The following is a 13,711-nucleotide window of genomic DNA, read 5'->3' on the forward strand; positions in this document are numbered from 1 at the left end:
TTATACACACACACAAAATTAAGAAATCTAAACTTTAAGTCATTATGGAAATGTAACTTACACTACAATATTCTCATTACAATTATTAGCCTGACTGTGTAAAGTGATAAATACTAGAGAAAAACATTTATTATTTCTTATAAATACCCTAAGCAAAATATATCTAATCCCTCTGACCACAAAACACATTTTAAAAAAATGTTCAGAGTACCTTTAACAATCAAGAATCATCCCTAATTATCACCATATTCCCCCCACTTTCCAGACTGCTTCCAAGGCCACACTCATTCACTCAGGCACCCTCCATTCTTCTCAGAACACTGGGCTATCCAATCAGGCAAGAGATGCACATGGTAGATAAGATGAACTGAACACCCAGTTGCCTCAAAACCTAAGCCCCTTAGTTTTGGCCATCTGTAGTCCTGGAAGAGCAGTACCAGGTAGGAACAATGAAGGAGGAAACTGCTACTTCCATCTTTTTCACAAAGCTAGGTTTAAACATTCTAAGCTGAAAAAAGAAGCAGTTATGGCGTGCTGAGAAACTGACTCTACTACTTCCAGAAAAATATAAAAACCATTAATATCCAGAGGGAAAAAAAAACATAAAAAGGATGAGCCTATAGAAGCATTCACGCCAACAGTATTTTGGAGCTAATCCTACAGCTGCATCTTGTATGGGCATCTTGTAGGTTTGTCAAAGGAACAGTCCATTTGGGCAGACCCATGTGAGGAGCGCTGACGGTATAAGGGGAAGCAATGCAGTCATTGTTGCCAGCGCTGAGAACAATAAGCACTAAAAGACAGTTACCAGGACCCCTGAGGAGGTGACATCTGCTATCACATGCAGTGCACACACAGATATAGGCAAAATACCTATATACATGAAAACAAATAAAAATTAAACAAAATCCAATCTCTTTGTTATACACCCCAGCAAAAGTGCCATCTTCATATCTTCTATAAAGACCTCAGAAAGTTCAATTTAAGACTTGATTAAAACACTAAACATTATCACTAAACAAGTAACAAAATATCTTAAGTTATTACAGTAACACTGAGCAGATTTACAAATTTCATTTTGTTGTTCTAAAAATGTTACCTTCCTTTCCCTTATGTAAAAAACACACAAAACTTTAAAAGCCACATATACAAACACAAAATTATTTTGCCCTCCATTCAAAACTAGATATACATGAGAAGCATTTTTACCTTATACTTTAAATAATGCAAAGTAACTTTTACCAGTAAAAAGTAATGAAATTGAAAGAATCTGAACAACGGTGCTTAAAATAATAAATTCAACTCAAGAATGTTGCTGGAATGTCTATTATAACAAAGATGTTGAGTTTTGTTTAATTTAGTGGTAGTTTGAATGCAACTGGTCCCCATAAGCTCATAGAGGGGGCGATGTGGCTCTCTGGGAGTGGGTATGACCTTGTTAGAGGAAATGTGTCACTATACAGGAGTGCTTTGAGGTTAGCTATGCTCAGGATATTTCCTGTTGCCTGTAAGATGTAAAACTCTTAGCTACTTCTCCAGCACCATGTTTGCCTGCACATAGGCATATCCCACCATGATGGTAATGGACTGAACCTCTGAACTGTAAGTGAGCCACCACAATGAAATGTTTTCCTTTAGAAGAGTTGCCGCAGTTAAGGTATCTCTTCACAGCGATAGAAGCCCCGACTAAGAGAGGGAGAACAATTCATTTACTTAACATTTCCATCCTTCATTCTGAAACTATGGTCGCTAAATATGAACTAAAAGATAGGTTTGGGAGATGGCTGGATGGGTCAAGTACTTGCTGCACAAGCACTGAGGATCTGAATTCAGATCCCTACCAACCCACGGGCCACAGCAGCATGCGTCTGTAACCCCAGTGGTGGGACTCACTGGCAGCCAGTCCAGCCCAAATTGTTGGCTCTAGGTTCATGACAGACCCTGTCTGAAAAAGTACTGTGATGAAGCGACTAAGGAAGACACCACGAAATCAATCTGTGGCCTCCACATGCACCCACACTGGTGAAGGTCAAGAGTGAACACATAAGTATATAAATGTAATACAATTTTCTGTTACGAATTCATTTTTAAATAGAATTTCATTTTTAAAAAGAGTTTCTTCCCTAGTTCAAATGCTTTCCATATATCATTCTAATACAGAGAAAACCATTCTAATTATCAATTACTCATATTCAAACAAGGACATTTTTATCATGGGTATGGAAAATACTGGTTTATGATAAAGATTTTACAAAAAGACCTGCATGTAAAGGTATACAAACACCCTTTTCATCATTCCAAATGCAGCATCAATATAGAAAATGGGAAAAGAAACCCTCCATACATCAATAAAAATAATTAAGGCAAAGCAGTTACTATTTGATAAATATTCCACTGAAAAGGGAGCTAACTTACCTGCAAGAGTTGTTTACATTTATTATACTTTTCTGTTTTCTCAGCAATTTCTTTGGTCATTTCACAGACATGATCCTTTGTTAACATGTCAAAATCTGTCTCTGTTGCAACAAAAGCAGAATATTTACATAGTATTATGAAAATGTTTAAATATATTTAAAGTAACATTTACTGTCTGGAGGTGTTAAGAGCAATAACTGCCCTACCAAAGGACCTGGGTTCAATTGCCAGCACTCACATGGCAGCTCAAAGCTGTCTATAATTCTAGTCCCAAGGGATCTGATACTCTCTTCCAGCCTCCATAGGTACTACACATGCATGCATATAGGCAAAACATCCATACACATTAAAATAATAAAAACATTATGTACTCTGTCTGAGACCAGCCTGGTCTATATCTCCAAATCCAAGCCAGTCAGGGCTACAAAATGAGAGGTGCTGCCTCAAAAAACCAAAACAATTATTTTTTTCCTTTATCTTCCTGTAGAAAAACCTGAATAAGTGTATTGTGGAACAAAACCTGGAATATTGCCAGAACTGGGAGTACACTGAGCTACAATTCCACTATTCAGAAGACTAGGGCAGGGAACATCCAAAGCAGAAGGGAATACACAGGGCTCAAGGGCCAGCCTGGGCAACTTGGTAAGATCCTGTCTCAAATAAATTTTAAGGAAGAAAAGGTTGGTTTGGTGATCCAGCTCAGTGATAGAGTATTTGCTTAGCATTTTAGTAAAGTGCAACCCCCACCCCCTCAAAAAAAAAAAAAAAAAAAAAACAAAAAACAAATTGTGAGATGTTTGTTGTTCTCTCCTCCACTGCGTGTGTGGACATGCATGTGTCTTACTTTGCTCTGTCTTTAAGACAGTGTTCCTGTACAGCCCAGGAGAGCTTTCAATTCACACCTACTCTCTCTACTTCTTGGGTGCTGGGGTTAAAGGAATGTACCACCATACCTGACCTCTATGTGAGAATTTTTAAATATCAGTTTTGACCAGAACAAAATTCACATTCAATAGTAAAAAATCAAAAAGCAAACCAAAACAAAAAGCAAAAAACCCGCTACAATTTTCAAAGTAGCCAAAGAACTGCTGTTCTTACATAACTGGGTAGGCAGCCAGAAAGCCATGCTCCTAAGTTTGTTCTTTCAGCTCTCAGCCATTTCCCTTCACCAAGTCTTTATGAAATCAGGATTCTGTATCACAGTAGGTACTACAGGTTGAATATTCTTATCCTAAAATCTGAAATTCAAGTTCCACTAAAAAAACTGAAACAAATGTTCCAAACTCTGAAGCTCTCAGAACACATCTGACACTATGAGAGCTTCAGATATGAGGTGTTTGAGATTGGGAATGATGATCTGTTTACCCAAACATTCCAATTCGTGGAAAAACCCGAAACCTAAAAGTCTTTCCTTTCCCAGCATATCCAAGAAGGAATACTCAACTTAAGAGAGGACAAATAAATAAAATGGTGCATACTGTCCTATAGGGTTGTTTTAAAATATTTAGTAGTCTAAGAAATCTTATTTTATAAAACTAATATACCATACACTAAAAACGGAAATATACTTTGCTGGTACCTATTTTCCTTATTGTAAATAAGTATAAAAGAAGGACGAGAAGTACAAATGAAAATCGGTGGAGTTAATTCAAATTACATTACTCATTTAGTATATCTGAATGTTTTAAACAAACTAATAAACAGTTAACCCACCAATATTAACATCCACTAAAGAAAGAGGTACCCTAGTGATCCAGAGCAGGAGGGAAGAGAAGGGGTTTAGAAGGATAGGGTAGTTTTCCCCTGCGGAATTATCATTTGCTTTAATGTTATAAAATCATTAAGGTAAAATAACTACTCAAAGTGCAAGATAAACCTCCAAGTTGAATGTTGTCACTCACTGTGCTGCAAAATCCTGACTTTTCAAAGCCATCACTTTTCCCACATTTGTTCTTTGTCACTGTGCTCTAAAACCCTTCTCTGGTGCATACTTATAACATAACTGAATGTAAGGAATTCTTCCATTTCATTGTTCCCTATGTTTCAAATTAGTACTTCTAGCACCAACTCAATTTTTTACAATTCATTCATTATTTATTTTATGTGCATTGGTGTTTTGTCTGTCTCAAAGTCTGTGGGAGGGCTTTGGATCTCCCGGAACTGGAGCTACGGGCAGTTAGCTGTGAATTGCCACATGGGTGCTGGGAATCAAACCTGGGTCCTCTGGAAGGGAGGAATCAAAGCTGCTCTTAACAGCTGAGCCATCGCTCCAGCCCCCATGCCAACTCAGTTTCTAACATATTCTGAAGATAATACTAGTTTACACTCACAGGCTACATGGTAAGCACATAGGTAACTTTACCTCACTTTAAAACCCTCACTTCCACTTCGCCTCAATTCTCTCTCACAAGAATTTATGGAAGCAGCCTGAAATTGTCATACACGGAAACAGACAGTATCAAATCAGGATACACAGTTTTCAGGGAGGGTGACTCTATACAGAGGCAGATTTTACCTGCAGAAGACACTGCTGGCTTGACATCCACAGCAGAAGCAGAAGCGGCCAGGTCCGTGGTTACTGAAGCATCATTCACTCTCTGCTGATTCCCAATTCTCTTTGTGGAGACACTGTTAGTACTGGCCTATCCAAAATGTTAACAATAAATTACTGAAAGAGTCACTAAATGAGTCATATTGATTTCCTTTACTAAACATGCAAATAATCAAAAAAAGTTCACAGAACTACTCATTTTGAAAGTCTAAAAGGAATAAAGCTACATTTTCCTAACTGATGAACACGTTGTAAAAGAAAACTAACTGCTTCTTTCCTGTGAAATCACCAAAATGCATCATTGATAGAAATCTCACAATCTCATAAGTCAAAACGCACTCAGTGGGCCTGGAGACGTCTCCGCAGTTAAGAGCCATGCGTGGCTCTTGCAGAGGACCTATGTTTGATTGTTATCACATACGTGGTGGTTTGCAGTCACCTCTAACTCCAATTCTAGGGGATGCAATGCCTTCTTCTGACTTCCACAAGCACCAAAAACACACATATAGTACATGCACGTACATGTAGGTAAAATAAAATGAATACACCTACTTACAAATCTCTGTAAATCACAACATTCCTTCACAAAATGCTTCCTATTTTCCTACTGCACATGCATCTTTGCTCCTATTTACCCCTGAGAACCTAAGATGGTAACACTAACACACAAAGGTCTGTACACAGTAATCAGTGTTTTCTTTACATTTCACTTCTAAGATATTCCCTCATGCAATAAGTCTTATATTTCAGCACAATTTAGGGCTTTACTTTAATACATAAACCCATCCAAATGAAATGTCTTTGCTTTATTATGAAATACCTACCTACTACTCCATGATACCACATTTTACCTCTTCCTAAGTGGTATAAGCAGGATGGAAAAGACAACTGAGAGAGCAGTGAGAACAGTCCACTGCCACAAGTGACATCTAACACTATCTAATAAATTTAATTGACAGAGGTGCTCACTAAGAGCTTAAGAGAGCAATGGCAGAAAGACAAGCGTGCTTGCTCCTGTCTGCTCTTGCTGCTGACCTAGCTTCCTTTATTGGCGCTCAATAAATACAGAACTCAGGTTCAAACAGAAAAGAGGATTGCCATTACAGGATTAGACCTGAAATCAAGAAGTAATGAGCTCAAGCCAGCAGGATAGCTCAATGTATAAAAGCACTTCCATAAACTTAATATCCTATCCCTGAGACCCAGAAGGTAGAAGAGATAATCAACTCCTTCAAGTTGTCTTCTGACCTTCACATACCACTCCCAACACACATTTACACCTATAAAAATAAACATAATAGAAGATAGTTTGTGCTCAGAAAAAAATTAGGTGATAATTTATATTCAAAAGATTAATATTTAGATTATACATTTTATTTGCAAACAAAAAGCTGGCAAAGGAAAACTTCACTTTACAGGAATTCAGGGACACTTACTGACTGGTCTGAAAGTTTGTTTATTTGTTTTTGGAGCCTCTGGCATTCCTTAAACTTTTCTTTATAATGATCTGCAGCCATCTGCAGCCGGAGTTTCAGATCTTCAACTTCTCTCCTCAGTTCATGCTCTAGTGTATCAGTCTTTTCCTTAAAGAAAGAAAGAAAGAAAGAAAGAAAGAAAGAAAGAAAGAAAGAAAGAAAGAAAGAAAGAAAGAAAGAAAGAAAGATGATTTCAACTAAGGAAAAAAATTCTGATACTTCATAATGTAATAATAAATCCTAACTCCATTTACATGATTTTTTTCTTGGCTTTATATTTATATTTGTTTTGGGGTTTGGGATTGCCAGGAATACAAAGAGACATCCTGTCTCAAAAAACAAAACAAAACAAACAAAAAAGTCATTAGTCCTTCTGACCTAACTTAGTTTCCTCTCCTTTATGGAGCTTAGAAGTGTATTGGGGATCAAGACACCAAATGAACTTGCTCTACCTGGTCTTTCTTTGCAGCATTTAACTGGAGTTCTGCGAGCTGCTTCTTCACCCTCTCGTTCTCCAGGCGTGCAGTGTGCAGATCTGCCATTGTTCTATCTCTCACATTCACAGCATCGCTGAGCTCTTTAGCCAGGAAGACAGCTTCTTGCCGTGTTGCCTGAACTTGATCCTCTGCTTTCCGAAGCTTCTCCTTTAGAAGTACTGGATCTTCCTGAATTAAATTAAAATTTAAAAAATTTAAAAGGTTTCAACAGTTCCAGAATTTTAAATGAAATAATGCTTTTCCACTCATGACATGGGTTTTAAAATTTCTCATGAGACAGGGTTTCTCTGTGTAACAGCCCTGGCTGTCCCGGAACTAGCTTTTGTAGACCAGGCTGGCCCCAAAGTCACAGAGATCAACCTGCCTCTGCCTCCCAAGTGTTGGAATTAAAGGCATGTGACACCACTGCTCAGCCTAATATAGTATCTTCTGAAAAGGCAATCTGAAAATAACTATTAAAAGTTAAATGTCTGTTAGTCCCCCATCTCAATTTGAAAGAATATATTCTACAGACTTAACCATGCGCCTAGTTTCACTTTAGCTATATAAGAATACTGACTGTAGTATGCTTAGAAAGCTAGACAGTAAACTACAGAAGTGCTGACTACACAGATTCTAAAAACAAAATACTGTGCAGCTATAAAGATGAATCAAAAGGTTCCACAAGTATATCCATAGTAGCATTTTATATTTATAACTCAAAAACAAATAAGCAAACAAAAACAAGTTTAGGCTAGGTATGGGGCCAAGAATCTTTAATCCAAGCATTCAGAAGGCAGAAACAGGCCAGTCGCATGAATTTGAGGCCAGCATGACCTACATATTGAGTTCCAAGACAGCTAGGGTTATAGACTGAGAACCTGTCTCAAAAGAAAAATAAAAAAGTTCTGGGAAACTATACACAGACACATTCCATGTTCATACATTCTCATTTGAATTTAAATGTGTGTGTGCATATGTGTAAATTAAAATCCTACATTCATACAGCAAAGAAAGGATGCTAACTTTTAGTTTGTATACTCATCACTATTTAAATCCTTTTAGAATCATAAATTCAGACATCACAATCTCCTAAAACATTTTAGCAATTAGTAATCATTTCCCTCAGCATTCAAATTATGCATTTCACTGAAGTCTTGCTTAAATGCAAAAAAAGATGTTTAAAGATATTTTAGCATCTTATTAAATCAAATCTAATAAATATACTTTTTACATTTGCATTTGCAATCAATTAGATGAAAAAAGCAACTGTAGACTTAATCAAGAATTGTAAATGTCATAGACTTCTAACATTTTCAATGTTGCATTAACTATATCTCCAGTATAATTCATATCAAAATGCTGAGACAACCTAATATTCATCCATAAAAGCTAAACACTAAAATAAAATAAATGTATCCATGCAATACTATGTAGCTTCTGGAAAAGAAAGATGAGGACAAGCTCTATACAGCATGCTACATAAAGCAAGAGTCCAGGTAGGTGGTGGGTGCCTATAATCCCAATTCTTAGGAACTGGAGGCAGGAGGTGTTCAGTAACTTTGTTGTGGTCTTAAACTTTTTCAAAAGTGATGGTTGAATAACCCCAGCTCCAGGAGATTCAACTGCTTCTTCCGACTTCCACAGGTGACCACATGCTTGACACAAAGATACATAAGTAAAAATAAAATAAATCATAATTAAAAAGGAAGGAGGATTTTTAAAAAGAAGCTGGGAAGAATATAAAACATAAGTAAAAACAATGATACAAGAGATAAGTTTCACAATCTTCAACATTTTTCTAAAGTACTTACTTTATTTGAAGCTGTAAGCAGGAGAGCCATGTACAAATTTTCCTTTTCAACCAAGCACGATTGCAGTTTGTCGATCTCTTCTTTGAGCTGGGCAATCATGCTTTCTTTGTTTCCATCTAAATTCTTTAAAGTCTGTACTTCTGACATAAGCTTGGTATTTTCTATTTCTGTATTCTTCAAATGTACCTGTCATAACAGTGTTTGAAATCATCAACAATATTCTTGTTAGCATCATATTTCAAGTTAGTCAAAGTTTAAAATACCATTATTTATTTCTCATCCAAAAATGCCAAAGGAGGAACTGGGTTTCAGGAGACCCAAGTTCTGCAAAATGGTTACCCAGGCATACAGTGGCAGAACACAGCTTTTGAAAGGTTTCTGTTTCCCATAACTATAGACAGACAATCTAATGTCTAACTATATTACATGATCTCTAAAGACTTTACCATCAGTTCAATCATTTATTTTCTATTTTAAAATATAAATGTTTGGGTGTTTTGGGTGGGAAGAAACATCATGCTATAGACATATTTAAAAATTAGACTACAAAAAAGTTCTGAAAACTAAAAGGGCTACATTTAAAACATCTAAACAATCATACTTTTTTAATTAATTAATTAGTTATAGATTTCTGCCTCCTCCCCGCCACCACCTCCCATTTCCCTCCCCCTCACCCAATCAACTCCCCCTCCCTCAGCAGTTCGAAGAGCAGTCAGGGTTCCCTGTCTTGTGGGAAGTCCAAGGACCTCCCACCTCCTTCCAGGTCTAGTAAGGAGAGCATCTAAACAGCCTAGGCTCCCACAAAGCCAGTACGTGCAGTAGGATCAAAACCCAGTAAACAATTATACTTTAAAAAAAGATGTATCTTTCTTTTAATGATATGTATATATGTAAGTTTGTAGATACATTCAAACAAGTGTTAGATGCTCACAAAGGCCAGGGGTATCAGAGTTATATGAGAAAGCCATTTGATTTGAGTGCTAGGAACCACACTCTAGTCCTCAGTAAAACAGCCCTTAAACCAATGGGCCATCTCCAGCCCAATTCCACTTTTTGCTTACAAGAAGTACTATGTTGTCTATTTTCCATGAGACTAAAGTTGTTCTCTAACTTGCACAGGTAAACAGTGACATATCTCCCATCCCACACACATCATGTATTCACACTGAGTATGCACATACATGTACACATGCATACATGCACATTTTTTATGTGCTAGAGAAAAAATAAATTGCTTTTTGTATTTCATTCTTCATAGCTACAGAAAGAACTAATTTCTGCTCCTAGGGATGAAATATCTCTGTCAACAGCCCAAACCTTTGCAGCATCACTTCTAAAACACTAATCTTCATTAACTATCAGGTCATAAAAGTGACTTGAGGTTGATAACTTAGAATGTTTATCTCAAACTTTTAAAAATCTTGGAATGTCTATTCTTGTGAGTGTGCAGATGTCACGGAACACACATGCTATGGTGCCCACGTGAAGGTCAGAGGACATCCTCTGATGTTGGTCCTTGTCTTCCACCTTCTCTGGATAGGTCTCTTGTCCACAACTGAATACATTCAAGCTAGCTGGCCCACAGGCTTCCAGGGACTCACTTATCTCCACCTTCCACCTCGCTATAGTAAGCTAGGATTACAGATACATGCTATGGTGGTTTGAAAGAAAATTGTCCCCAAAGGGCAGAGCACCATTAAGAGTTGTGGCTTTGTTGGAATACATGTGGTCTTGTTGGAGGAAGTATGTCACTGTGAAGGTGGGCTTTGAGGGCTCACATATGCTGAAGCCACACCCAGAGAGACAATCTTCTACCTGTGGCCTCCACATCAACATGTAGCAGAGACCTCTCCAGCATCATGTCTGCCTGCACGCAGTCATGTCCCACCATGATGATAGTGGACTAAATCTCTGAACTGTACGCGAGCCACTCCAATTAAATGTTTTCCTTTATAAGAGTTGCCGTGGTCATGGTGTCTCTTCACAGCAATAGCAACCCTGAGACATCTACCATTGTGTCCAGCTTTATATGGACTCTTGGGATCTGAACTCAGGTTCTCATACTTAAGTGCAAATACCTTACTCAGCAATATTCCAGCCATTAATTTAGAACTTTCTACAGGAAATGGTTCTCAGATAAGAAAATTAGTCTCAATTTTCACCCACAGTTAAGCTAATTTAGTCCTAATTTCAAGAATGCTTTAAAAAGATAGAAAATTTTCAAAAGGTAAGACTCACAAGTAGTGGAAAAATTCTATACAACTATAATCTGACAGTTTTTTCAAAAGCTAATCTGAAATATGGTGAGGGACTGGCAGAGAAGATCAGGCACCTGTGACCACGCCTGACAGTTGTGCTCAATCCCCAGACCCCATATGGCAGGAAAGAAAGAACAAGTCCTCTGACCTCCACATACACCATGGCTTCTGTATGCCCACATTCATGTACTCACAATCTTGTACACACACATACACACACATTAAACAAATGTAAGTTTTTAAAAAATATGATTATCTCTGAAGAAATATATACTCTTAAAAGGATGGTTGGGATAATGGAAGGGTGGATATGGGAGCAGGGAAGTATATATCTTAATTAAGGGAGCCATTTTAGCCTTGACTCTAGAGGGGTTCCAGGGGTCCAGAGAGATGTACCCAACTAGGTCCTTGGGCAGCTGAGGAGAGGGAGCCTGAAATGGCCCGATACTATAGCCATACTAACAAATATCTTGTATATCACCATAGAACCTTCATCTGGCGATGGATGGAGATAGAGACAGAGACCCACATTGGAACAATGGACTGAGCTCCCAAGGTCCAAATGAGGAACAGAAGGAGGGAGAACATGAGCAAAAAAGTCAAGACCGTGAGGGGGGCACCCACCCACTGAAACGGTGGGGCTGATCTATTGGGAGCTCACCAAGGCCAGCTGGACTGGGACTGAAAATGCATGGAATAAAACCGGACTCTCTGAATATGGTGGACAATGAGGGCTGCTGAGAAGCCAAGGACAATGGCACTGAGTTTTGATCCTACTGCATGTACTGGCTTTGTGGGAGCCTAGCCTGTTTGGATGCTCACCTTCCTAGACCTGGATTGAGGGGGGAGGACCTTGGACTGCCCACAGAGCAGGGAACCCTGACTGCTCTTTGGACTGGAGGGGGGGGAGGGGAGTGGGAGGTGGGGAGGGGAGCAGGAGGCGGAAATTTTTAATAAAAAAAAATTTAATAAAAAAAGGTAAAAACTATTATAAACTTTAATAAACAACTATCCTATTACCATTAAACTTCTTTAATTATCCAGTACCTACTACAAACCTAAAACACCAGCATATTTTCTCAATACTAGCTTTTAGGAACAATATGCATTACAGTTATGATTTCCTCTTGTTTCCTTCCCATCTTGGACTACTCACCCTGAAATCAACTGCCGTGATTATGAGACACGCAAGAGGCCGTCTAGAGATAACTGAAGGGCCTCCTTACAAAAGCCATGAGGACCTCCCTATAAATGCATGATCAGCCATGAACGTATATTCCCCAAGGTCCCATGCAAGCCTTTAGCTGACTACGACCCATCATTCCCCTGACTGTAAAGATACAAGTGACCAGGAGCTCAGCTGCACTGCTCTCAAATTCTCAACCCAAAAAGCCCACTGGGCATAAGAAAGGAACAGACCTATTTATTACCTTATAAAGCTCCTTCTCATCCTTTTCTGTCTTCAGCTGACATTCAAGTTGTTCTCTTTCATGCTGTAACTTCCTGAGTTTATCTTTCAAACTGTGTTAAGAAAAAAAAAACATTAATATAAACCATAAAGAACTTTGTTAAGCATTGAAGTCATTTCTTTAAAGCACCAGACATACCTGTCTAGCTCAGTTTCTTTTTCAACTGCCTTATGAGTCACTGACACAATATCTTCTTCAAGCTGTTGAGCTTTAGATGTAGCCTCACTGTATCTCTTCATCAACTCTTCATTTTCCATTCTCAAACTTTGTGATACTTCAAGAAAGTCCTTACAAACAACAATAAAGTATCTTTCAGCAAAGCAAAATTGTGTATACTTCAGAAACCTCTCCATTACAAAAAGAAACCCAGTGTAGTGGTGCATGCCTCTAATTCCACCACTCAGGAGGCGGACCTCTGTGAGTTCAAGACCACCCTGGTCTACAGAGAGAGTTCCAAGACAGCCAGGACTATGGAGATAGAGACCTTGTCTCAAATAAATAAGTTTGTGAAAAGGGTTTCATTCTATCTCTTAGGTGCTGAGACCACAGCACGTACCATTACATCTGGCTTTGAGTTCTTACAATTTCAATCTCACATTTATTCTTTCAAATTGTATAATTCAAGACTGTAAAATAAGCCGAAATTCTAACAGTTAAACTTTCATACATACACTCATCCTTTTTATTTTTTGTTTTGCATTTTGCGATTGAAGCTATGACACATGTATGTGCAGGATGTGCAAGCCCATGCTTATAAAAGGCCAGAAAAGGGCACCAAGTCTTCTCCTATCACTCCCCACAGTCTTTCCCTCGAGCCCAAGGAGTTTTCTTGACCAGGCTGGAAGTCAGAAAGCCCCAGTGATCCTCCTTTCTCTGCCCAGCCTGAAACTGGGGTAGGGCTTTTGCAGTGATGCCCAGCATGTTATGCGAGTTCTGGAATCTAAACCCTGATCTTCATAATTGAAGAACAAATTTATTTAACCACTAAGCCATTTCACCAGCTCCCAAATTTTTGTAGTTTTTTGTTGTTGTTGTTCTTAAATAATGTCATGTTGTCATGTAGCTGAAGCTGATCTTGAACTTCTGATATTCCTACTTCCGCTTTCCAAGTGCTGAGATCGTAGGTGTGCACCACCATGTCTAGCCTGAAATACTACTATCAATTATTAACATGTATTCTCCATCCCTGCTTTACATGAACTCTTTTTTGATGTCACTTCTCCACCAGAGGGCAGGCAACAAAAATTGTATTT

The 13,711-nt window shown here is 38.3% G+C and overlaps 1 protein-coding gene across 1 annotated transcript in view; it reads right to left on the reverse strand.

Annotated features, from left to right (window-relative positions):
• Nucleotides 1–13,711, reverse strand: part of Tax1bp1 (Tax1 binding protein 1) — a 71,133-nt gene that overhangs the window by 29,610 nt on the left and 27,812 nt on the right. The window contains exons 6-12 of the mRNA XM_057779718.1: nucleotides 12,597–12,745; nucleotides 12,420–12,510; nucleotides 8,732–8,917; nucleotides 6,894–7,106; nucleotides 6,403–6,549; nucleotides 4,931–5,057; nucleotides 2,416–2,516 (exon numbers count right to left, since the gene is read on the reverse strand). Coding sequence (XP_057635701.1) covers nucleotides 2,416–2,516; nucleotides 4,931–5,057; nucleotides 6,403–6,549; nucleotides 6,894–7,106; nucleotides 8,732–8,917; nucleotides 12,420–12,510; nucleotides 12,597–12,745 — 1,014 coding nt within the window. The remainder of the gene's footprint in view (nucleotides 1–2,415; nucleotides 2,517–4,930; nucleotides 5,058–6,402; nucleotides 6,550–6,893; nucleotides 7,107–8,731; nucleotides 8,918–12,419; nucleotides 12,511–12,596; nucleotides 12,746–13,711) is intronic.

Source organism: Chionomys nivalis, chromosome 1, assembly GCF_950005125.1.
Source record: "Chionomys nivalis chromosome 1, mChiNiv1.1, whole genome shotgun sequence".
Lineage (NCBI taxonomy): Eukaryota > Metazoa > Chordata > Mammalia > Rodentia > Cricetidae > Chionomys > Chionomys nivalis.